The following is a 26373-nucleotide window of genomic DNA, read 5'->3' as shown; positions in this document are numbered from 1 at the left end:
TGTGTGCAGCTCCATCCACAACTAAACAAACAGGGCATTTTTCTTCCGCTAAAAGCAAACAGCAATCACCAATAAGGTGTCACCCCCCACCAAACCTCCACCCACCCCACCTCTCCACCTTGGCTCCATACCTTCCCTAGTAGACCATGAAGGACAGGTCACTGAGCTGCTCCTCCCTGCCTATGTCATACTACTCATAGGTGACATATTGCTGCTAATGACAGTGCTAAGCACATTGAGATGGAAGCTGCAATGGTAGGTCTTTTACCCAAGACATGTGATACTGGGCACTTCTGGTAGTGGGAGATGAAGGTTAAACTGGCAGTGAGTGGGTTAAGCTATCTACATCTTACACTAGTCATGATTGTTGATATGTATCTAAACTGCATTGATAAAGTGTATGCAGTGATCGGTCTACATCTTACACTAGTCATGATTGGTGATATGTACATCCAAAGTGCATTGATCAAGTGTATGCATTATTCTGTGTACATATAATACTAGTCACTATTGGTGATATGTACATCTAAAGTGCATTGATCAAGTGTATGTATTATTCTGTGTACATATAATACTCGTCATGATTGGTGATATGTACATCTAACGTGCATTAATCAAGTGTATATATTATTATGTGTACATATAATACTAGGCATGATTGGTGATATATCTAAAGTGCATTGTTGAAGTGTATGCATTAATCTGTTTATATATAATACTAGTCCCGATTGGTGATATATGTATCTAAAGTGCATAGTCATGATTAGTGACATACTGTATGTATCTAAAGTCCATTGATTCAAGTAAATTGTAATAAACTGTCTACATCTCACTACTGTCATGGTTGGTGATATATCTAAAGTACATTGAGCAAATGTTTCTATTATTCTGCTTACATATTACACTATTCATGATTGGTGATATATGTATCCAATGTGCATTGATCAAGTGTATGCATTATTCTGTTTAAATATACTAGTCATGATTGGTGATATGTGCATCTAAAGTGCGTTGTTCTATTCTGTCTACATATAATACTAGTCATGATTGGTGATATATGTATCTAAAGTGCATTGATCAAGTGTATGTACTATTCTGTCTACATATATAATACTAGTCATGATTGGTGATATATGTATCTAAAGTGCATTGATCAAGTGTATGTACTATTCTGTCTACATATAATACTAGTCATGATTGGTGATATATGTATCTGAAGTGCATTGATCAAGTGTATATATTATTATGTCTACATATAATATTAGTCAGGATTGGTGATATCTGTATCTAAAGTGCATTGATAAAGTGTATGTATTATTCTGTCTACATATAATACTAGTCATGATTGGTGATATATGTATCTAAAGTGTATTAATCGATTATATGTAAAGTGTCTACATCATGATTGGTGACATATCTAAAGTGCATTGATCAGTGCATGTAGTGTAGACATATAACACTAGTCATGATTGGTGATATATGTATCTAAAGTGAATCGATCAAGTGTGTGTAATAAACAGTCTACAAATAACATTAGTTATAATTGGTGACATATGTATCTAAAGTACATTAGTATGCTGCACAGTGTAATTAATATTCTATACCGAGAGTTAGCAGGGGAATGCTAAATGTCAGAAATGGTAGGTCTTTACCCAATACATATTTCTGGTTGTGGCATTTGAGGGCTAGGTTGGCAGCCAATGGGTTACGCTGCCTACGTCTTACACTAGTCCTCATTGGTGACATATGTAAGTAAAATTCATGGATCAAGGGCATGTATTCCATACTGTAGTGGTCAGGAGGATGCTAGAGGTCAGCAACATCTTCTCTGCCTTCACATCACGTGATTCTGCCTGTTGCTGATAATCTTAAATATGTACTGTCTGTGATCCACTGTATATGCTGCCACTGGAATAATACAGAGGATTCAGTGTTATAAACTAAGTTAGTGGAGTGTGACGAGGTGTCATAAAATGCCAATTGTTATAATTGCCGCCTGTAATAAAATGCACTTTTATTGATATGACTGGGTATATAAAATAATGACATAAGGATTGACATCACAGACAGGTTCAGGCTTATATGGCATATGAAGGGTCTGTAGATTGGCTGTATAAATTGCCATTCATATGAACACCTTGGTCTATAATCTCTTGATAAGTATATGTTATGTGGGATTAGAGAGGCGTTCTACGGCCCGAAATATATTTCTAATAAATGTGAAATAAAACACTAATCACTGTGCTGAAGGCAGCTGACATTGTCTGGACTGATTGTATGTCTTTTATTTTATTTTTTAATTCAATGGAATATTTTTTATTTTTTTTTACTTGGTGATTTATACATTGCTATATCCCTAGAAGCGAGCAGCACTGGGTGAGATAAGAACATTAATGATTTTATTATCAGTGTTGTTGGATGTCATTGTGTACTCCTCTGGAAGTGTCCCTGTGCTGCCAGACCCCGGGCACTGTCATGGGACTAAACCCTGTGATGATGACAGGGACACTGTAGGGTGTTGATGAGGACACTTACCCTCCATATCCCTGGTCACAGCACTGAAGTGCATTGTCATAGGGTGACACTGGAATCTGCAGAGCTTGTCCAGGGCAGCGCTGGGCTCCTCTGTGGTCACTTCTTCTGAAGCTGAAATCAGAGAGGCGATACTGAAAGCATTGGCTTTGGGGGACAGAGGACTGAACTCTTCCATAAGGGACCCCTAAACACTTTCCCCGGAGAACACCATTCAAGGACAAAGAAGGAAACTATCACTACAAGACAGAAAAAATAAAAAATAAAAATAAAAGAAAGAAAGAAAAGGCTGCAGCAACACAACGTTCAGATCATCTGCAACAAGTTTGATCCTGCCACCTCCATTGTCTGTTGTCATGTGCTAATAGCTGGGCCCTGGGATTTCCTGCAGTATCAGGGATTGGATTCGGTCTTATCTGTCCCCAGTCTCTCTCCTGAAGGCAGGAGCTGGCTGATGTCACCGTCTATCCTGCAGCCTTCTGTGTCACTAGCCCCCGCCTCCTGGACTGCACGTTCTGCTGCTGGATGGCTCATGGAAATAGAGAGCTGTCAATCAGGAGGACTGGACAGAACACTGCACCACATACCCACCTACCTACCTACCTACAGGGGATGGACGATGTCCACACTGACTACTGCAGGCAGCCTTGTCTGTATACTATATATCTATCCATATACATACCACTCACAAATACATTCATACGAATGTGTGTGTGTGTGTGTGTGTGTATGTGTGTATATATATCATGAATAGAGCTTCCCATATTCATATTTTTATCTGAAAATTGGAAAAAAAGACAAACACATGCACATATATCATATACACACACATACATCATATATATCTATAAATATCGATATATATGTATGTGTATATTAATATACCACAAAAGAATAGTGAAAAGACCCTCCAATGTCTTTAATAATGTAATAAATCTGCAAATTATAAAGATGAAACAAAACATACTATATTTATATATATATATATATATATATATATACATACACACACATACACACACACACACACACACACATATATATATATATATATATATATATATATATATATATATATATATATATATAGTTTTTTCATATTTATAATGTATATATATATATATATATATATATATATATATATATATATATATATATTCAGATTATAAACGTCACTGTTGTAGTTATTGGCAACTGAAATGATCGCACTACCACTTAATGTTTATATATGTATATATATGTATATGTATATATATATATATATATATATATATATATATATATATATATATATATATACACTATGGGCCACAAACCTCTTCTGTAAGGTACAAATCTATATAAATCTATAAGGTATATATATGGCTTGTGTGTCCCAACGACACGTCTGTTTTATTGAAGCTTGGATGTCACCTACTCTAAATCGATATATACAGTATATTCCAAGTTTCTATCTATCTATCTATCTATCTATCTATCTATCTATCTATCTATCTATCTATCTATCTATCTATCTATCTATCTATCTATCTATCTATCTATCTATCTATCTATCTATCTATCTCTATATGTGTGTAGCAGATACATAGAATCCTAGTCCTCCCATGACCGGTTGGTGTATACATGAAATGATATTTCTAGGCAGAATCCTTTCTATATGTTTGTGCCCTGGTTGAACGTATACACGTGCGTTGTACACAGCCCCCTGCAGTGTCTGGTCCCCCATGGACCCATGTATACTCCATGATATAAAGGTTTGGATGTGAAAGGTAATGATATCGCCTGTAATGTGAATGTGACAGTCCGGATGCTTTGTAGCTGATGATGGGAATATAATAGGATGGGGTTGTGGATGAAATGTCCTGCAGATATTACTGTGGGAAAAGAGGCCTTTGTACAGAAATAGTGTCAGATGTTATTATCAGGGCAGGGATTATAGTGTGCTGTATCCTGCTATATCCTGCTCACATTACCTGCTCAAACGGCCCTTTCACAAGGACTCTGACACAAGGGATGCTCTCCTGGCTGATCTGCAAATGGCACAATAAGAAATTCATTTCTTTCCTCTGTAGATCCTCACATTGTACAGGGAGTACATTCTTTCCGGATACCTGTGTGATTGGGGGTGAACGGTGGCACCGAGATGAAGCGGTCTGTGCAGTGCTGTGTGCTGAGCCAAGCAGAAGAATGGGCAGCTTTGTACTGGGACAATCATGTGCAGAGCCCAGTGCGGACACCAGCGAGCCACTAATATAGGATCTGCAGCCCTCATTAAAGTCTCAGGGCCACATATTAATATCACTCACTGGGGAATTCTTGTGGGTCCACTAAGATAGAAGGGAGCTCATTGAGTAAAATGAAGAGGTCCAGGGCTTGGCCACCTCTCCAAATTATCGAATTAGCAGGCCTGGGATCAGATTCATCGCAATGAAATATCCATATTATAAGGCAGCAAAAGCGTGTAATAAGTTCCCATCAAACAGGGAGAAGGACACAGGGGGAGAACCCTGGAGATGGATATCCACACCAGAAATGTCACTCAGCGATCAGCAGACTCCATCCACACTCTGCAGGCTGGGGATTGACATACTGGGAACTCACCACTACCGGATTCTGTGCTGGAGATCACACACACACACATATAAATATATATATATATACATATATACATATACACACACACACCACACACATATATATATATATATATATATAGATAGATAGATAGATAGATAGATAGATAGATAGATAGATAGATAAATATATATATATATATATATATATATATATATATATAGATAGATAGATAGATAGATAGATAGATATATTATATGAATAGTTATGTATCTATATGACACAATTTGCTGCAAATAGCTTATATCCTAGTAATGATTATTTTTACAGCTTTTTTGGCAATGCTACATAGAGGAAAATCTAGTATTGTCTATATTGATTTAATTTACTATCTCCCATATTTTAAGGGTGTCAGATGAAGTAGGGAATAATGTGAATTTTCAGTGATAGCTGTGTGTGTGTGACCATAGACATGTCCCGGCTCTGCAGTGATCGCCAATCAGCAATTCACAGAAGAGTCACATCACTGTGCCACAGGGACACTTCCATTTCATAGACACTGCCTGGCCCAATGAGACACTCATCCCTTTATTACATGTGTATATATATATATAGTATTATTTTTTGGGGGATGATTTCAGAGTTGATATTATATATATCTATATATATATAAATATATATATAGAGATATATATAGATATATCTATATATATATATATATATATATATATATATATATATATATATATATATATATATATAGATAGATATATAAATAATTTGCATAGACAGCGGCTATTATGCACTCTGTATATTCTTTCTGCACCACCACCATTTTTTTACATTTTTTTCTACAAGACAATGGTGCGAAAAGCACATTTTTGAATCCTTATTACTTATTCATATTATTGCATAATTGTGTACACATTATCAACTCCGCAATCATCCTAATATATAAACATACCCCACTTTTAAGTGCACAATGGGGTTTATTTACTAAGCTGTAAAGTGCAAAATCAGGCTCACTTCTGCATAGAAACCAATGAGCTTCTAACCCCCAGATTATTCAATTAAGCTTTGGTAATAAAACTTGGTGGCTCATTGGTTTCTATGCAGAAGTGAGCCTGATTTTGCACTTTCAAGCTTTAGTAAATAAATCCCATTGTGTACTTAAAAGTGGGGTATGCCTGTATATATATATATATATATATACTGGTTGGTGCTGTGCATATTGCAGCACACAGTTGCTCTGCACACCTGACCAATTAACTAAGGAGTTGGGAATCTTCACACAGTACATTTTGTGTATCCAATTTAGTTCTCTACACACACCCTAAATGAAATATATGTATATATAATTAATATATTATCAATTATCTAATAATCTAAAAGCAAATGACTGTTTGCTTTTTTCATCTGCACATGATAGGATATTTGAAGGGAATATTTACATTATTGTGTGAAGATTCTCCACTCCTTTAGCTGTGTCTGTCAGTGCTCTGGTGCTGTAGCTATCAGTTGTATTTGTTCTCTGTTTTGACACTTGTGATTTCCGCAGTGTAGGAAGTAGACAGACAAGAAGGGTGAATTAACATTACTGTGGGACCGATCAGTGTGCCTGAAATAAAGATTGTGCTGCCACTCAGCAACCAATGAGATCCAGAGCCGCACTGGGCAGTGACAAGGGATATTTAACTATGACTGGGGGGGTTGGAGCTGTAACAGTTTTTATTGCTGCTCCAGATCCATGCTGTCCTCAGGGGTTTTATCTCTAATACCAGATACACTGGACCTGATCACTAGTGGTCATTGTCATCCTCCCTTGTGTTCAATTGAAATAACATCAATATTTCCTGAATTCTTGGGTAATTTTTTTAGTCAACAGAGAATATGATTATTTTTATTATATACACAAATCCAAGAACGTATAGCTGTGCCTAAGCTCCATGCACAGTGGCTTAAAAATCACTGCTTGTAAAGGAGTTTTGTGTTCTGCCCATTGAAGAAGCTCAATGCTATCCTGTGTCCATGGACATTAGGACGTGTATTTTGAGATCAGCTCCATGCACACTGGCTTAAAAAACGTTGCTTCTACAGGAGTTTTGTGTCCATGCACACAAGGACTGAGGCATATGTTGAGCTCAAGGTTAGTAGAGGCAGGAAAAGGTTTGTTTCTGATTGGAGCTCACTGGCAGAAAAAATGCATAACTCTTCTAAACTCCTCTAAACTTTCTACGAAAAATGATCTATACAGACGTTTTTTTAAGCCCAGTGTGCATGGAGTTCTGGTTTGCGTTTCTGATTGGAGTTTACTGGCAGAAAAAAATGCAAAACTCTTCTACACTCCACAACTCTGTACAAAAAATGCTCTATATGAGTGTTTTTTTTCTGCCAGGAAAACTGATGGATACACCTTGTTGAAAAGGCAGTGTACAGGGCCAGACATACTGGGGTAAAAAAAAAAAATCATTGGGGGCCCAGGGGATGCATTGTACAGTCCTACCCATATCCAGGGGATTGTATAAGCAGTGTACAGCCAGTATATAGCCCCAACCACACAGACACCTACAACAAATACATGTGCAAAAAAACGCTCTGAGCGGTTTTTTTTCCTGCCAATGGAACTGACGGTTTTTTTTTTTTAAGACCAGTGTGTATGGAGCAAAGCAGCGTTTTTTTAAACCAGTGTGCACGGACCCTATGACAATCCTATAGCCATACATGAACAACTCAGACTATACACTTACTTAAAAAAAACCCTTAGGAACAACCCATGCCTATATGCAACAATATTACATTCTTCAAACACAACCATATAATAAACTAATGTACAAACCCGGCCACGTAAAAATCTAGCCATATTATACCTATAAAGCACAGAATCAGTCATATTATACATGTATTATACAAACCAAGCCCATCCATATTAAACCCTTGACATCCCAGCCACATTATACGCTTTTGTAGTCACTCAACCGAATTATATAACAACCCTAGCCATATTGTACTCTAAAAGACAAACCCAGCCAAACTTTACATTTATGTACAAACACAACCCTATAATCTTTTGGACAAACCCAACCATACATAATGGACAAACCCAGCCACATGTCACTCCAGACATATTACACACCCAGCTAAATTATACACAAAACCCAACCAAAATTATGTACATCTGCAGCCATACTATATAATGTACTCATCTACCCCAAAATGTTGGGCAACCCCAGCCATATTATACAATGTACAAATCCAGCCATGGTATACAATGTACAAACCCTGCCATGGTATACAATGTACAAACCCTGCCATGGTATACAATGTACAAACCCAGCCATGGTATATAATGTACAAACCCTGCCATGGTATACAATGTACATACCCAGCCATGGTATACAATGTACAAACCCAGCCATGGTATACAATGTACATACCCAGCCATGGTATACAATGTACAAACCCAGCCATGATATATAATGTACATACCTAGACATGGTATACAATGTACAAACCCAGCCATGGTATACCATGTACAAACCCAGCCAATGTACAAACCCCAGCCATTGTATACAATGTACATACCCAGCCGTGTTATACAATGTACAAACCCAGCCATGGTATACAATGTACAAACCCCAGCCATGGTATACAATGTACAAACCCCAGCCATGGTATACAATGTATAAACCCCAGCCACGGTATACAATGTACGTAACCAGCCATGGTATACAATGTACATACCCAGCCATGGTATACAATGTACAAACCCCAGCCATGGTATACAATGTAGTACCCAGCCATGGTATACAATGTACAAACCCAGCCATGGTATACAATGTACATACCCCAGCCATGGTATACAATGTACAAACCCAGCCATGGTATACCATGTACAAACCCAGCCATAGTATACAATGTACAAACCCAGCCATGGTATACAATGTACAAACCCAGCCATGGTATACAATGTACAAACCCCTCAGCCATATTACACCTTTTTATGAACTACCGCAGCCATGCAGCCCCAAATATATCTCACATTCAAATGCTTTCAATGACTGCTGATTTCTTGAGATGTACAAACAGCACGACCGTAAATCGAACATCTAAATAACAAATCAACAGCAACAATAATAATAATTATTATTATTCATTTTATTAATAGTAGTAGTATTAGTAGTCCTAGTAGAAGTAATAGAATTCGAAAACACAGCCACTTCTATTATTAATCAATATTACGGTGTCAATATTAATTGTATTACGTTTTATTTTTTAATAATATGATGATGATCATCGTCATCATCACGATTATGATGTTTATGAGATGCTGAAATCTAGATGACTCGTTTTGTAGCTCTTGGCATGCATCTACCTTGGATGACATATATAGCTCATCACTCAAACCTCTGCTGCCCTGACTGAAATAAAGTCAGGAAAATCTCCCGGTTCTTCCCATCCTACATCATCATGTACATCCTTTTCTCACAACAGACAGCGGTCCATTCCCTCGGCTGTAAAAGGGTTAAAGGGCACTTAATTTATCACTCTTAGACACGTCAACACCCAGCTTTGTGCCTTTTGTTATTTTTTCCTGTTGCTTTTATTCTGAAATGGCCAACCATTGCAGGAAATTCAAGTCAGATTCAGTGATACCATTCTATCAAGCCAGCTCGGCAAACTTGTTTTTTTCTTTTTACCTTTGTTTCAGTCTGTTGATGAAACGCCCATGCTGGCACCGAGGATGGGTATGATCAGATAGGTATGACCAGCCGTGGATGGGTATGATCAGATGGGTATAAATCAGATAGGTATGGGTATGATCAGCTGAGAATGGGTGTGATCAAATGGGCAAAATCAGATAGGTATTATCAGATGAGTATTATCAGCTGAGGATGGGTATGATCAGATGGATATGATCGCATGGATATGATCAGATGGGTATAATCAGCTGAGGATGGGTATGATCAGATAGGTATAGTCAGCTGAGGATGGATATGATCAGATGGGTATGATCAGGTATGATCAGATAGGTATAATCAGCTGATGATGGGTATGATCAGATGAGTAAGATCGGATAGGTACGATCAGATGGGTATGATCAGCTCAGGATGGGTATGATCAGATGGATATGATCAGATGGGTATAATCAGCTGAGGATGGGTATGATCAGATGGGTATGATCAGCTGAGAATGGGTGTGATCAAATGGGTAAAATCAGATAGGTATGATCAGATGGTATAATCAGCTGAGGATGGGTATTATCAGATAGGTATGTTTAGATGGGTCAGCTGAGGATGGGTATGGTCAGATATGTATGGTCAGATAGGTATGTTTAGATGGGTATGATCAGATATGTATGACCAGATAGGTATGATCACATGGGTATGATCAGATATGAATGATCACATGGGTATGGTCAGATATGCATGATCAGATAGGTATGATCAGATGGGTAAAATCAGATATGTATGATCAGATAGGTATGATCAGATGGGCATAGTCAGCTGAGTCTGGGTATGATCAGATGGGTATGATCAGATATGTATGATCAGATAAGTATGATCAGATATGTATGATCAGATAGGTATGATCAGATGGGTATGTTCAGATATGAATGATCAGATGGGTGTGATCAGATATGTATGATCAGATAGGTATGATCAGATGGGTATGATCAAATATGTATGATCAAATAAGTATGATCAGATGGGTATGGTCAGATATGTATGTTCAGATAGGTATGATCAGATGGGTATAAGCAGATAGGTATGATCAGATAGGTATGATCAGATGGGTATAGTCAGCTGAGTCTGGGTATGATCAGATGGGTATGATCAGCCGGGAATGGGTATGATCCTAGTCCTGGGGACATGCCTGGTGTACATACACTCCAATACTAATAAACAGTGGGTGTACATGGTGAGTGTAGCTGTCCCAGCACACAATACAATCCGTGCACATTTTGCAGGAGACATCAATCCGTTTGTTTATTATTCTGCAGTAATGAGATCCTGAGCACTAAGCAAATTTCCTGAACAGCCCCAGTTAAGATATGTGTTTAACCATCACTTAATCCTCATATCAACATATCGAATGACTTATTTGCTACAACTCTCCATTTTTCTCAATGTAAGCTTTATTTTTCTCCTAGATGGAAAGCAGACATATTAACATATTTACCGACACTTAACATTACATGTAACAAGAGATCGGCATGGCGGGGCTGGAAAATACCTTAAAATATTATGATTACATCGCCTCCACAAACAAAGATCCTCTTAACAATGGTGTTTTAATGTGTCATGTTGCCCCCCACCCCCAAAAAAAAGAAAACCGTCAAGGGGGCAAATGACAAGGTCACCGAGCTGCAGACAGAAGCAGAACACTGACAGCTCCATAGAGTGCGATCCATCCTTCTATGTACCTACCTGCCACTGACTACTCTGGGGAGGGGGGACCCCAACACAACTTCTTCATTCACAGAAGACATTTGTACTTTCCTTATTTAAAATTTTATTATGTTATGTTATTAGAAATTAAATAAACCAACCCAACAAGGAGATCGATTTGCTAAAGGAGTAAAGAATATTCCCTTATCTTAGTGAATTTAGTAACTACGTGTTTCCTTTAAATACCCAATCAAGTGCAGAGAAACTTAACAAAAACAAACAACGCATAAAACAAATTTTTGCCTATTAATTGATTGAATGATTGAAGAGAATATAGCTTCAATTTATTTACTTAGCTAACGTCTCCTCTTTAGTAAATCAGTAGCAATCATCAAACAGGGTGGTTGGTGTTTACCAAACCTAAAAATGGTTGCATGCAATTTAATAAACCTATAGCACCAACAACTTCAACATTATTAGTAAATAAACGGACAATGTACTGAACATGTGCCGCTGGCGAATAGTGTAGTCATTTGGATATTATAGACCCGAATCAAAATGTAATTCTTGCACAATAATAACAAAAACAACAATAATAATAACACTATGCAATGTGTTGAATAACTATGAATAAAGTATGTGAATGTGCAAAAAAATATGTAGTAAAAGACAAACTAAGCAGTGGTTAACAGGAAAAAACAAAACAAAAAAATAAAATAAAAAAATAAACAAAAATGTATACTTAAGTAGTAATTACCATATTAATAATATCTCTTTATATATATATATATATATATATATATATATATATATATATATATATATATATATATATATATATATATAGCTGTATATAGAGAGAGCTGTATATATATATATATATATATATATACAGCTCTCTCTATATACATCTCTCTATCTTTTCATCTATCTGCATTTCTCTCTCTCTCTATACACACACACACACACACACACATATATCTATCTATCTATCTATCTATCTATCTATCTATCTATCTATCTATATCTATATCTATATATATACATACACATACACATACACACACACACACACACACACATATATATATATATATATAAATATATCTATATATATATATATATATATATATATATATATATATATATATATATATATATATATATATATATATATATATATATATATCTGTAGATAGGTGAGTTTTGTGAGGCCATGTGAAGTGTAGATGGAAGGTTGTGTGTATGTAGTCCTCTGTAGGATGATGCTGCCTGTCTATGAAGCCTCCTGGATGATCAGCCTCCTTCCCTGTCTACTTACTTGCTAAGTCCCAGGGTGATCCCCTGACTTGTCCTCAGAGCAGACCTTGGCGCTTGGATCAGACAGCAGTGGCCTCGGATTTATTTATACTGCTTCCATCACAGCATGCAGTCCTGGCTCCTTTTTCTCTTGCCCTATAAATCCAATAGAGGATTTCTTAAGGCAGCCTCTGTGGACCAACCACTAAGGCTGGCATGTCCCTACACCTTTTTTTTTTCTTTGGTGTAGAAATTGATTAGGCGGTGGTGTAGAACATGTGAATCCAGAGAATGACCCAAGTGCTTCCAAGAGTTCAGCTCATGACTCCTAGTGGATGGATTATTCTGATGGACGTAGTGTCCCTTACCATGGCTCGGATGGCAGTCTAATTAATGTCGGTGTGTATGGGGAAGTATGGGGAAGTATAGGCAGAGCTCCTATATCCAGGGATGAGAAGAGCAGTAGGTAGTATCTATGAGCAGTGCTAGGTAACCTTGGTTGGTCAGGGGGCTCTTGTTTCTCACTACTCTAGCGCCTCTTCTGTCTGGATGCAGGTGTGTACTCCGAGCACACTGTCCCCATAGACTCATGTACAACGCCACTGCACTTCGAGCCCCATCACACCTCACAAGGACAATCACAAACCAACATATAAATACATGCATGAGTGCTCATGTACCTTGATGAGGGAGCTATTTACTAAACCAAACAGTAAATTTTAGCTGCGTTGCTTTATCAGTGCTGTATCAGACAGGATGATTGTAGCGAATACACGATCTTTAGTTGGACAAACCCTTATTAGGATGCACTATAACTGGGGCTTATTTATGTATTCACAAATAGTAATCCACCTGTATTGGTAGGTATTGGCTCACTTATCGCCGAAGAGATACATAGTTCTCAATGGACGGTTATTCCCCTTCTCACTTTTCCAGGCATATGATCAATCTGTCACTGAGCAGTCACACTTGGGGGAGCCTCAGCTGACCCTCAACCGCCTGCACACAGGCATACAGATTTTTATATCTATCTATATACAACACACATACACATATGTGTGTGTCTATCTATCTATCTATCTATCTATCTATCTATCTATCTATCTATCTATCTATCTATCTATCTATCTATCTATCTATCTATATCCACACACCTGTCTATATAAAATCTAGTGCTGTCATTGTGTACTGGTGTAGCTCCTTTTCCCACCTAGGTGTAATGAGGACATGTGTCTGTCCCTGCGAGTCCCTCATAAAATACACAGCTGTGTAGATTAGGGATAAATTTATGTTGTGTATGACATCTGGGTGAAGCGGTGAACTGTTGATTTATACTGGTGATAGGTGTGTGTATATAACAGTGTGTGTGTATAATAGCGTCTTTATATAGTGTAAGCCTATATAGTGTATGTGTATATAGAGTATATGTGTATATATAGTGTATGTGTGTATATGGTGTATGTGTACAGTATATGTATATATAGTGTATGTGTATAGTATATATATATATATATATATATATATATATATATATATATATATAAAGAAAAAAAATATATATATACACTATATATATATATATATATATATATATATATATATATATATATATATATATATATATATATATATATATATATATATATATATATATATATAGTGTATCTGTATACATAGTATATGCGGATAGTATATGTGTATATAGTATATGTGTATAGTGTGTATGTGTATACAGTGTATGTGTATAGTATATGTGTATATATAGTGTATTTGTAGCAGTATATGTATATATATATATATATATATATATATATATATATATATATATATATATATATATATATATAGTGTATCTGTATAAATTGTGTATGCGGATAATATATGTGTATAGTGTGTATATGTAGTGTATGTGTATATATAGTGTGTATAGTGTATGTTATATATAGTGTATATGTACAGTGTATGTGTATAGTATATGTCTATACAGTGTATGTGTATATTATATGTGTATAGTATTTGTGTATACCGTGTGTGTGTATAGTATATGTGTATACAGTGTATGTGTGTGTATATATAGTGTATTTGTATACAGTGTATGTGTATATATAGTGTATTTGTGTACAGTTTATGTGTATATACAGTGTATTTGTGTACAGTTTATGTGTATATACAGTGTATGTGTATATATAGTGTATTTGTGTACAGTTTATGTCTATATACAGTGTATTTGTGTACAGTTTATGTGTATATACAGTGTATTTGTGTACAGTTTATGTGTATATACAGTGTATGTGTATATATAGTGTATTTGTATAGAGTGTATGTGTGGGGCGCCTCTGGCTCGGTTAGTGGCGTTCCTGTCTCCGGTGATTACATGTCATTATCCTTTCATTTGGTCGGGTATCACATAGTGGTCTACTTTCTGCGACACAGATACTTGTAGTGAACATAGATACTCCCCTGTACTGGTAATCCATTATAGCTCATTTCTGAAATCTACAGCTTATATTTATAATTTTTTCCATAAACTTACACGCTGAATATATTTAGGATATTCTACCAAAAAAAGGTACAGATTGTTTACTGAGAAAACTGAGTGTTCACTTGAACAAGCTGTAATCACTTAATTATTCAGTAATGGGCTGGAAAAGAAACGACTTTTTTATTTACCTTGATTCGTTTACCTTGAGCTCTTCTTCATATTATTTACTATAGGGTCAGTGGCCATTCTCTTTGCTAAATTAATGGTAATAATTCCTTTAATTACTCATTTGGTAAAGCATCTCATAATATTTATTTTTCTTTCTTTCTTTCTTTCTTTCTTTCTTTCTTTCTTTCTTTCTTTCTTTCTTTCTTTCTTACTTTCACATGCTGGTGTTCAGGGAATCCACTATCCTCAGTAATGATGCAGCAGCTCCGGTGAACCATGAATATAGATGAATATAGATAATCATCAATAGATAAACAAACCATGACTGCGCTGTGTAATATATCTGTCTATCTATCTATCTATCTATCTATCTATCTATCTATCTATCTATCTATCTATCTATCTATCTATTTATCTATATAGATAGATATACCTATCTATATATATAGATATATCTATTATATATGTATTATATAAATATATATTATATAATTTTATATATATATATATATATATATATATATATATAATTATTATTATTATTATTATTATTATTTTCAGAATGTAAATATGCATTCATAAATTAACAGAGCTATAATATTTTACTGCATATACTGTATACACAAAGTATTACACACGTATGTATATAAGTATGTATAAACACATATATGTCTATACATCTATCTATCTATCTATCTATCTATCTATCTATCTATCTATCTATCTATCTATCTATCTATCTATCTATCTATCTATCTATCTATCTATATAGACAGGTAGAGTGCTGATAATTCTTATATAAACCCATACTTTTAGTTCTGAGGATAGACGCATGTTTTGTTCTGGTTTGTTCTGGAAGTCCATCTGGAAGTCCATCAAGTCCAACCTATGTGTGTGATTATATGTCAGTATTACATTGTATATCCCTATATGTTGTGGTCGTTCAGGTGCTTATCTAATAGTTTTTTGAAACTATCAATGCCCCCCCCCCCCCCCCCAGACCACCGCCTGTGGAAGGGAATTCTCCACATTGCCACTCTTACAGTAAAGAACCCGCTATGTAGTTCAAGGACAACTTATTTTCTAATTTTAATGAGAGGCCAGATGTCTTACTAAACCCTCTTCCACGAAAAGGGAGCCTAGCTAAGGTTTAAAAATCCCTACATTTATAGGGAGGATAACATAGTCAGCACTCAGTTAACAGATATTTAATAGATGCCAGGTCCACCAGATTTTTTTGGATCAGTGAAACAAACTAGGCTGAGTTCGTGGGATTATACAATAAAACCTGCGTATTTCATCCATAAAGATTCGTGATTTTAGCTACTAGTTAAACAGTTTCAATGCCACTGAGTAGGAGCTTATCTCCAATATATATAGGTCGATATTTCGTATTCGTAAATTCTGTGAGTGAGATATGCTTGTAAATTCAAACATGTCATACTCATATGTATGGATATATATATATATATATATATATATATATATATATATATATATATATGTATATTGAGAGAGGGGAGAGTTCATGCTTTAGATCTTATATTTTCGGGCTATTTTCTGTTCAAAACCATAAGAAATAAATAACAAAGGGATTTATTATTTTTTACAGAACATTGCATATCCATTATTTAACACAGACTAATTGAAATATTTTGAGTTTAGTAGAAATAAATGAATTCATAACTATACTCTGCGTTCCAATCTATGATTTATTGGTGAATGCTCCGAATATTTTCCCTAGCCATGCAAACGTGATTTGAGTGGTGGCCGACAATCTGGGTGACACTTACCGCAGTGAGCCTGTGCACTGACCTGGTAGTATATTCCGTTATGTCTGTCTGGCTTCTTCTGTATTGTGATCGATGGAGGACTTACAGGAGCTGCTGTGTTATTTTATTTCATCCACACAATATTCCTGGCACACACGAATCATTAAAAGTCACATTTCACTTATTTAACACTATGAGTTCTTCCATAATGAACTAACCTAATAATGATGATCAATGGCCAATCACCACAAATAGCTGTACAACTCACATATAAAAATACACAAAAATGTTTAAATACTAAATTATACACTGACAATATTTAAATGGCGTCATAGGCAAAACAAATGCTGTATAAAAAGAAAAACTACAAGGGACATGTGTATTGAATTTATATAATTGCCCTCCTATCAGTCATCAGCTATAAATCTATGCATATAGTATATAGCTGGTCATCCTGGCCACCATCAATACGCATGTCATTTGATATTCACATATGTACACATTTCCAACACAGTTTAAATCATAGCATTGTAAGTGCCAATGCACAAATGTAATAAATAAATAGTAATATCCATTGCTGCTGCAGAGAGGTACTGGTATTCATCCACTGTTCAGTTGCTGAAACAAAAGCAAGCTATAAAGTCTGTCCATATTACCAGGGGAGGGAGGCTGGTTGGCTCTGCATACTCGTTAGTGGGTGTGACATCACCATATATATCCATGACACACCAACACTTTACTGTATATCGCAATTATAAACGATATGCTCCTAAGAGACAACATATACCCCCAAAATGCTCTATACACCCCAAGACACACTATACACCTCCATGACAGACCATACACCTTCTAGACAGCCCCAAAACCCGGTGTACATCCTTTTGGCACACTATCCACCCCAGTGGTACACCATACACCTTATGACACACCATAAATCCCTTCAGCACACCATACACCCTTATGGCACACCATGTATCCCCCATTCAATACCATACATTCCACTGCCACACCATACATCATTATGGTACACCATACACCCACATGGCACACATTATATACCCATTGTGATACACCCCCATGGCACAACATATATCCCCATGGCACATTTAACATCACTATGGCACACCACACACTCCCATGGCACATTATACACCCCCATGGCACAACATACATCCCCATGGCACATTATACATCCCCATGGCACATTATACACCCCCATGGCACAAAATACATACCCATGGCATATTATACATCCTCATGGCTCAACATATATTCCCATGGCACATTATACACCCTCATGGCACAACATACATCCCCATGGCACAACATACAACCCCATGGCACATTATACATCCTCAATGGTACATTATGCACCCCCATGGCACAACATACATCCCCATGGCACATTATACATCCCCATGGCTCAACATACATCCCCATGGCACATTAAACAACCCCAGGGCTCAACATATATCCCCATTAATTTACCGTATACCGCCACAACACTATATACAGTACATTTGCATAACACACTATATAGCCCTGCACAATGTTTATGCCTATAGAATATATGCACTCCCATGACACACCATTTACTTCCTCAACACTCCATACAATCCCAAAACACATTATACTCCACTATGGCACACCATACAATCCAAAGTATTTGTACTGAAAATGGTTATCACAGCAACACCATTGTCACTTCTGTGTATGGAGGTTATAACTTATTGTAGTGAATAAATAAAAAATTATTGTCCATAAGGCGTCGTCACAATCACTGTTCACTTCCCAGAGGGCTAACAAACACTTACTAGTTGTACCTGCTGGCACTCCTCAAGTCCATAAACAAAGTGTAAAGAGGAAAGGAGCGCTGCTACTCCAGACCAGACTATAATCTGATGATAAATGATAAAAAGTTGCCCTGCCAGTGGGTAGGTAAAAATGCAGCAGGGTGGGTGGTTTGGTGGAGACATGTAGGCTGAGGCCACTCTTTATCATTTATTCACCTGGGCTGGTCAGTAGCAGCGGCAATCCTTACCTCTTTACATTTACTAACCCTCTGGATTGGTATTAGGACAAGCCTGCACCCATGTCCTGGGACAAATGGATATGCTTTTACCTCTACTTTGAGTGGCGCCAAAAGCAATCCACAAGCAAAGTCATTACGCCTGTCCAGGTGACCACAGTAAAACAAAGTGCTCAGCATATACCAATTAATGACCCTGCTCCCTATAAGGCTGGGTTCACATATATGCAAATTGGATGTGGCTTGCCCCACATCCAATTTGCATGACAGGCGAGTGTGACTGGCTCTCAATGGAGCTGGTTCACACAGGTCCAGGGCAGGCAAGGAGTGGATTGCAAAGAGGTCCCATGCATGTTTGGGCCCTGTACAGGTGCGAAGTCAAGCAAAAATTTGGACCTGAATCGCATCTGAAGCGGTGACAGACAGACCCCAAGCAGGAACGTGTGGTTGCAGATATCTGAACCCAGCCTAAAAAGGCTGTCCCATTTGTGTCTTATTACTCAGAATAGCCCAACGTATACAAACAGAGTTCCTTTTTGAGTTAAAATAGTACTAATAACACGTTTTGCTATTAAATAGCTATTATCCCAGAGTTGGTTCCTTATCACTGGCCAGGTACACATCTAGGAGCACATATCCCATACTTCTTCCCAACCTCTGAATGGGATTCCATTTAGTTTGAGTGTGCAGGAACTCTAGAAGGAGATTCCCTAGGGTTACCTGTGTGGCATCATTGAGGTCAAATACCTTATTGGGCACAATCACTAAAATGGCAAATGACATAGAATTGCATCATTCACAATATGAATTGGGCACTAGATCTGTAGAGAAAATCTTTACTTTTAATATATCTGGAACAAGGCTGACATGTAGACAGCAATTAGAATGCAAAGCAGGGCAGATCCTCATCAAATGTAAGTTTTTAAGTTTTTTTTCTACATAAATGTACTTACAACCCAGCTTGTTCATTTTCTTCGTGTGAATTCCAGCAAAATGTACTTTTCTAAAGAATTATTAATATAAATAGTAATGTGTAAAACATGGGGAACACAACTAAAATGCACTGAATTACAACTGCACTGTTTGGTGTAAATGTACCATGAATAGATTAGTACAGCATTGGGCCATAGGATGATTGTCCATGGGAACTATATAATATTAATCCGTGGTTCATTCAGATCTGTACAGTTGTATGTGGAGCGATTGGTCAGCATGCTCACAAACTACAATATGCAGCAGTTTGGGTGCAATTTACATGCAAAGCACTGATAGGCTTCTTTTCACGACACTTCACCAGTGCACTCAAACTGCATTTCAAAACTAAAGTCAAGGCAAACAGCTAAACACACTGATGAAATACATATATGGAGGCTGTTTTACGTGCCAGAGGATTTGTTTTTCTATCCTACTAGTCCTGAAATTTGTCCCTCCCCCTTCCAGTCTGAGTTTTGCTGTACAGGGACAGTTAGAAGCAGATACCAAGCCAATTCAGATAGTTACAGTTCTTGCATTCAAAAAATACATTTATAATGTAATAATGATTACTTCGCTACAATTATTTGTGTCTAGCCCAACTCCAGAATAAAAGTAGCCTTTCTTCCACCCCCTTCTATCTGATTGTTGGGTTAAAAAAAAAAAAAAAAAAACCTTTTCTAAATCCCTATTTTTACACTTACCATAAGCTACAGTCACGTGATCATCTGGTGCTGGGTTCTTCCCCTCACTGTTCACTTCCTGCATGGGTCCTTCCTTGGGGTGTCCACAACACACAAGTATTTCCCATTGACTGGCTAGCGGAGGGGCTCTTTTATGATCAAGAAGAGATCTGGTGGAATGAAGGGGACCAGACAGCGATGGTTAATGTGCGGTGCTGGATTTGTGGTCTCCGTGGGAGGAAATAGTGTCAATGAGGGACCTAGATGGCTGGGCTTCACCAGGCAAGGAAAACTTCATACCAGGCAGGATGGGTTAGACCAGGATTCTTAGCCAGGGTTCCTCCAGAGGTTGCTATGGGTTTCTTGAGCAATGAGCAATCTCTGCCTCTTAGATAAGCTCCCACTGTCTCCATTGATCTTCATAGCTATCTTTAAGGGGTAATTCCTCCCAATGGCCACAAATGTGAGGACCATTTTTCCTACTGACCATCACAACATAGGTTGTAGGTAAGGTAACTTTTAGTAGGGGTTCCCTGAGACCGGAATGCTATTTCAAGGCTTCCTCTGTGTAGAAAAAGTTGGGAAAAGGCTGGGTTAGAGTCTTGAGGGGAGTCTTAAGAACTACTGCTGTGAAGCCCAAAAGATCCTAATTTCTAAAATGACCTTTTTCATCTAGGAAAAAAGTTTTTTTCAGAGGGATCTTTTTGCCCTTTGAAAATTGCTGACTTTTTAGTTCTAAAATCTATCTATCTATCTATCTATCTATCTATCTATCTATCTATCTATCTATCTATCTATCTATCTATCTATCTATCTATCTATCTATCTATCTATCTATCTATCTAGATATCTCACTGTTTGCCTACTTGCTCCCTCTCCCCCTTGGACATTATGTAGATCTACAAGTTGGATTTCAGACTGAACATACTGTTTGAAGCAGAAATCCAACACCGGTTGTGCAATTTTTATTGTAGAACACAAACCTGCAGAGTGTTTGGTAAATTGTGAGGTTGGGCGGACGAAGCCCAGTTCCTATGGCACATAGCTCTCGGCTCACTGGGGAAAGCAGCTCTCCATACACGCTTGTTATCTATACTGTGTTGAAAACACAGCTCACACCTGGGGCTTGATGGGAAGAGAATGCTAAAAATGCCACTTGTGTGGCATTTAGTGGCACATGAAACCACAACAGTCCAGTCAATCCCAGGCAGGGGATCAAATAATGGAAACACTCAGCCATTACACGTAATAATTACACCAAAATGCCCTCTCATGTGTTAATGGAAAAATACTTAATACCGTCAATGCAAGACGAGGATTGTTACCGTTATAATCCTGTCTGTGCTGAAATATTGTAGCATGTGTGGTCACTTTTTTTTATTGAGGCTTGAAATGAGACTGATTGCTCGTTTAACATGGAAATCCGCTCTATGCAGGGTTAGATGTCTGCTTTCCGTATGACACAAAAAATAATACGTGTTACGTGTGGTGTCCTGGGTGGCTTTAACCCTTCTCTTTGGGGATCGTGTGAACAGGGCTGTGTTGCTGTAATGTGTAAGGCTGGTGCTCCAGAAAAAAGGTGTTGTGATGACACATTAAAGCTGAATTTCACTCATCAAGTGTCCCATAACATTGTATATTTTTGGAACTCCTCTCATCAGACCACTATTTGCATATTTCTGAAAGCAAGGGAAAAGGCCTCCCTTTCCAGTTAATGCTTTCTCCATCAGTAACTCATTAATTGGAGGAGCCAGCACAATACACAGGACCGAATTCCTGCAGCTAATGAAAGAGACTTGAAAGGCTTGAGCTCTAGATGTTTGCATATTTCTCAGCTTTCAGAAAGAAAACTATCCTGCACTCTAAGAAACTTTTATTAACTATAGGGACAGAAATTAGCCTTTCCCTTCCAGCAGTCAAGAAAAGAAACAAAAATAGGAGTTGGAAAGCGAAGGTCTATAGGGACAGGGGGGAATTCCTTGCTGCAACACGGGCCAAATATTGACATATTATAATAACAGTAACAATAACACGCTACAGAGGAAAGTATGTCAAGTACATTGCACATTAATACCAAAAACAAACACCCTGGTGACTTTATGATCATATCTGCCTAATGGTTAAGCGGACCAGGTGAAGGCACTTTTGCCATGACACAGTAGAACAAGATTACCAGTTTGTAGTAATACAGTTGTGGTGAAACCTTAAGTACCAGTATGGAAAGGCCATCTACTGGATTACCCACCCCTGTAAATAGCAGAACAAAATGTTGGTAACAAATCACATATTTTTACTATATAGCATTGAGTAAAAAAAAAAAAAAAAGACGATGACCGGAAAGCACTAGTAGCAGACAATTTTCTCTCACCTTTCAAATTTCACTTTCTTTCATTACTATACTGTAAGTTATGAAAGGTAACCATAGGCAGGCGTTAATAATCACTTTTTTCCAGCTTAGGGATCAATTACATGTATGTTGATATTGGCCTTCAGTTGGGACCAGCTGACTACTGTCAGGGAAAGCAATGGGGCTCTTTGCAGCTCTAAGTAGCTAGCCAGCTCTGGGAGTGGTCAATTGTCTTGGCACAGTAATTTTCAATTCAAGGCTATGAGCAGCTTTAGACTTCTCCACATCCATATTTCAGGAAAGTGCCAACCAAATAAGTATGAAGGTGACTAGATGAAAGTTGTTCAAAACGTTGATTCAAAAGTGTCTATAGACATGAGATTATCAAGAAAAACACAGAAGAGTGATGGAAGAAAAAAAAAGAAAACAAGTGGTCTTTCCTTTTTTTTTTTTTATCTGAAAATATGGCCTTCTTAATCCTTTATCACACTTCATTTTTATATAGGTTCCATTCAAGTTTTCCTTCTTTCCTGGCGGCTGTTTATTTTAGGTTTTTCCAATCTCTGACGATCTCTGAGGCCTTGCACCATTTATGTGGCCCTTCTCTGGACTGTCCCTATCTTTCAATATCTTTATTGTTAGTAAGGTTTCCAGAACTGGAAACATTGGGGTTGATTTACTATTTATTTATTTATTTCAGGTACTTCTATAGTGCGTCAGCTTTTGCTTTACCGTAGCAACAAATCCGGTACAGCTCTGCATAGAAACCAATCAGCTTCCAGGTTTTTTGGACGCTGATTGGCTTAAAGGGGTTGTAAACCCACAAGGTTTTCCACCCTAATGCATTGTATGCATTAAGGGGAAAAATCTTCTGTAGTGCAGCAACCCCCCAGAGCCCTCCCCTTTACTTACCTGAACCCGATCTTTCCAGCAATGAGAATGAGCCCAGCAACTCCAGTCGCTCTCTTGGGTCCTCATTGGACAGATTGATAGCAGTGGGAGCCAATGTCAAATCCAGTGACACAGGATCCGGGGGGCAGGGCCAAGTCCTGCTTTCTGTGTCAATGGACGCAGTAGGACTCGGGAGCGTGCCCGCATGAGTGCCCGCATGGAAAGCGGGTCTCAGAGGGGGCACTCAATGTGGGGAGGAGCCATGAGTAATACGGGGGGGAACCCCAGAAGAGGAAGATCGGGGGCCCTCTGTGCAAAACCCTTGCACAGAGGAAAACCCAAAGCTTTCCAACCTCTTTAATTGAACAAGTTGAAGTTAGAGGTTAATTGGCTACTATGCGCAGCTGCTCCAGATTTTGTAGTCTTCAGTTTTAGTAAATCAACCTCAGTATTCTAAATGATGTCTAACTAAAGTTATGTATAGTGGAATCAAGGCCTCCTTTCTCCCACTGAACCTTACATTTTTTATTTGCTTTATCTACTGCCAGATCACACTGTTCACATATTTTGTAATCATCTGGGATGAACACCCTAAGTCTTTTTCTTCTATACCCCTGGCCAAAACCGTATCCCTAGTATTGAAGATTGCAATCTATAGATATTTTCCAGAATTTTCCTCACATACTCTTCTTGTTAAAAGACTGGGTAAAATTTGCCCAGCTGAATATTATAGTTCTGTCTATACTAGTAGGCAGGATCAGGATTTGCTTAGTGAATAAAAATGAATAAAAACTGAATTTCATGAGCATATATATTTATTAACAACTCTTTAGAAATAATGGCTAATCAGTAGGGAGAAGAGTAATTTCCCTGAAATTTTAGCAAAAATCAGGAGATTACAGTAAAATTTTACCATGTTGCCAAAAATTGCCCAATGAATCCTTTAAAACGATCAATAGTTAAGTCAAAATCAAGATTGGTTTTGATGGTTTTAAAGGATTCACTGGGCAATTTTTGGCAACGTGGTAAAATGTTACTGTAATCTCTTGATTTTTGCTAAAATAGGAAAAATCTGACTTTGCTAAAATCAGGAGATAAAATCAGGAGATTAATCCTTTAAAATGATCAATAGGTAAGTCAAAATCAAGGTTAGTTTTTAAGGTTTTAAAGGATGCACTGGGCTTTAAATAGCTCCTGTGGGTTTGCAGAAAAACAGCCCTCATTAGCCTCATTATTTAGTATTTTTTCCACAGAAAGAAAGAAATACAGCAAAAAAGTAAAAATAAAAAATGTAAAGTGACAGTAAACATATAACATTCAATTACACAAAGGAGAAAAACAAGTAAAAAGAAACCCTCTGAAATTAAAAAAAAAGACACGTTTTTAAAACAAATTTCGTTTAAATGTCTAAATTATTAAAATTTTGAGTTTCACCTCTCCTTATTTCTCCTCTCTTCCACAGGTTTACCCACATCACTCTCCTACCCCTCCTGTACAATGTTTTTTTTCTCTCTGAATGCCCATTTTATTTCAGGTGCATCTCAAGAACAACAGCCGAGATACAGTGACGCTATCTTTTGGAATAACATCCCAGTGCTCGCCTTATAACTCAACATTAGGATGGGGGAGCTATGAGCAGAGGGAGACTTTTTTTTTCTTGACCTCTGTCAACACAGAGTCATTGCCTTTTTGAATTACAAAAGCACATCTTAATCACTCTATTTTTCCTACTGTATTGTGGCCTATGGGCCCCTGGTCATCTCTATCTATGTGTGAACTACTACTTGTGTTAAATTTAGAAAGTTTTGCATCTGTTCTTCATATACTTTGTGTACAATTACCATAATCAATAAAAAATTCTATTCAGATAAAAATCTGAGTTTTTCACTTTAGTGAGATTCCACTGATGGTAAAATTGGTCATTTTGCAGAAATCAATCTGCTCATCCTACTGATCAGCAGTTGGGCCCTCTAACTGTATGTGCAAAAAATATGAATTAATGGTAGTCTGAAGAAAATTGATGAGGCTGGAATGTTTTCTTTGCATGTGCGTCTGATCTTTCAAAGACCCGAAATTATGTTTTTGAAAAAAGTTCATACACAGAAGATAATAGTCAATCTTAAAACATTGAAACGGGTGGTGTTGGTCGGTTGAAAAAGAGGTGGTGTTAACAACTGCAGGAATAGTAGGCTGCAGTAGTAAAGTGAAAATCTCCAGGAATTCTTATTAAAAATA

General features: G+C 37.2%; 1 protein-coding gene and 1 long non-coding RNA gene across 5 annotated transcripts in view; one reads left to right on the top strand and one right to left on the bottom strand.

Annotated features, from left to right (window-relative positions):
* TBX1 (T-box transcription factor 1) overlaps positions 1–13232 on the bottom strand; it is a 45912-nt gene extending 32680 nt beyond the window's left edge. Inside the window, exons 1-2 of one of the 4 annotated variants that reach the window (XM_077461669.1) lie at positions 12817–13232; positions 2536–2646 (exon numbers count right to left, since the gene is read on the bottom strand). In XM_077461669.1, the coding sequence (XP_077317795.1) occupies positions 2536–2575 (40 nt within the window). In that variant the 5' untranslated portion in view covers positions 2576–2646; positions 12817–13232. Of the gene's footprint in view, positions 1–2535; positions 2943–12816 lie in introns of those variants that run through there. The other 3 variants (XM_077461667.1, XM_077461666.1, XM_077461668.1) reach the window with 3 other exon arrangements.
* LOC143940386 (uncharacterized) lies at positions 148–26012 on the top strand. Its single transcript, XR_013263863.1, has 2 exons — positions 148–255; positions 25601–26012. It is a non-coding gene; the product is annotated as an uncharacterized LOC143940386 (long non-coding RNA).
* Positions 26013–26373: the final 361 nt, after the last annotated feature.

The sequence above is a fragment of the Lithobates pipiens genome, unplaced genomic scaffold (assembly GCF_037356315.1).
Source record: "Lithobates pipiens isolate NorthernLeopardFrog02 unplaced genomic scaffold, aLitPip1_a1.2 Scaffold_3, whole genome shotgun sequence".
Lineage (NCBI taxonomy): Eukaryota > Metazoa > Chordata > Amphibia > Anura > Ranidae > Lithobates > Lithobates pipiens.
Note: the sequence above shows the minus strand (reverse complement) of the source record. Positions and strands in the feature narration are given on the sequence as shown.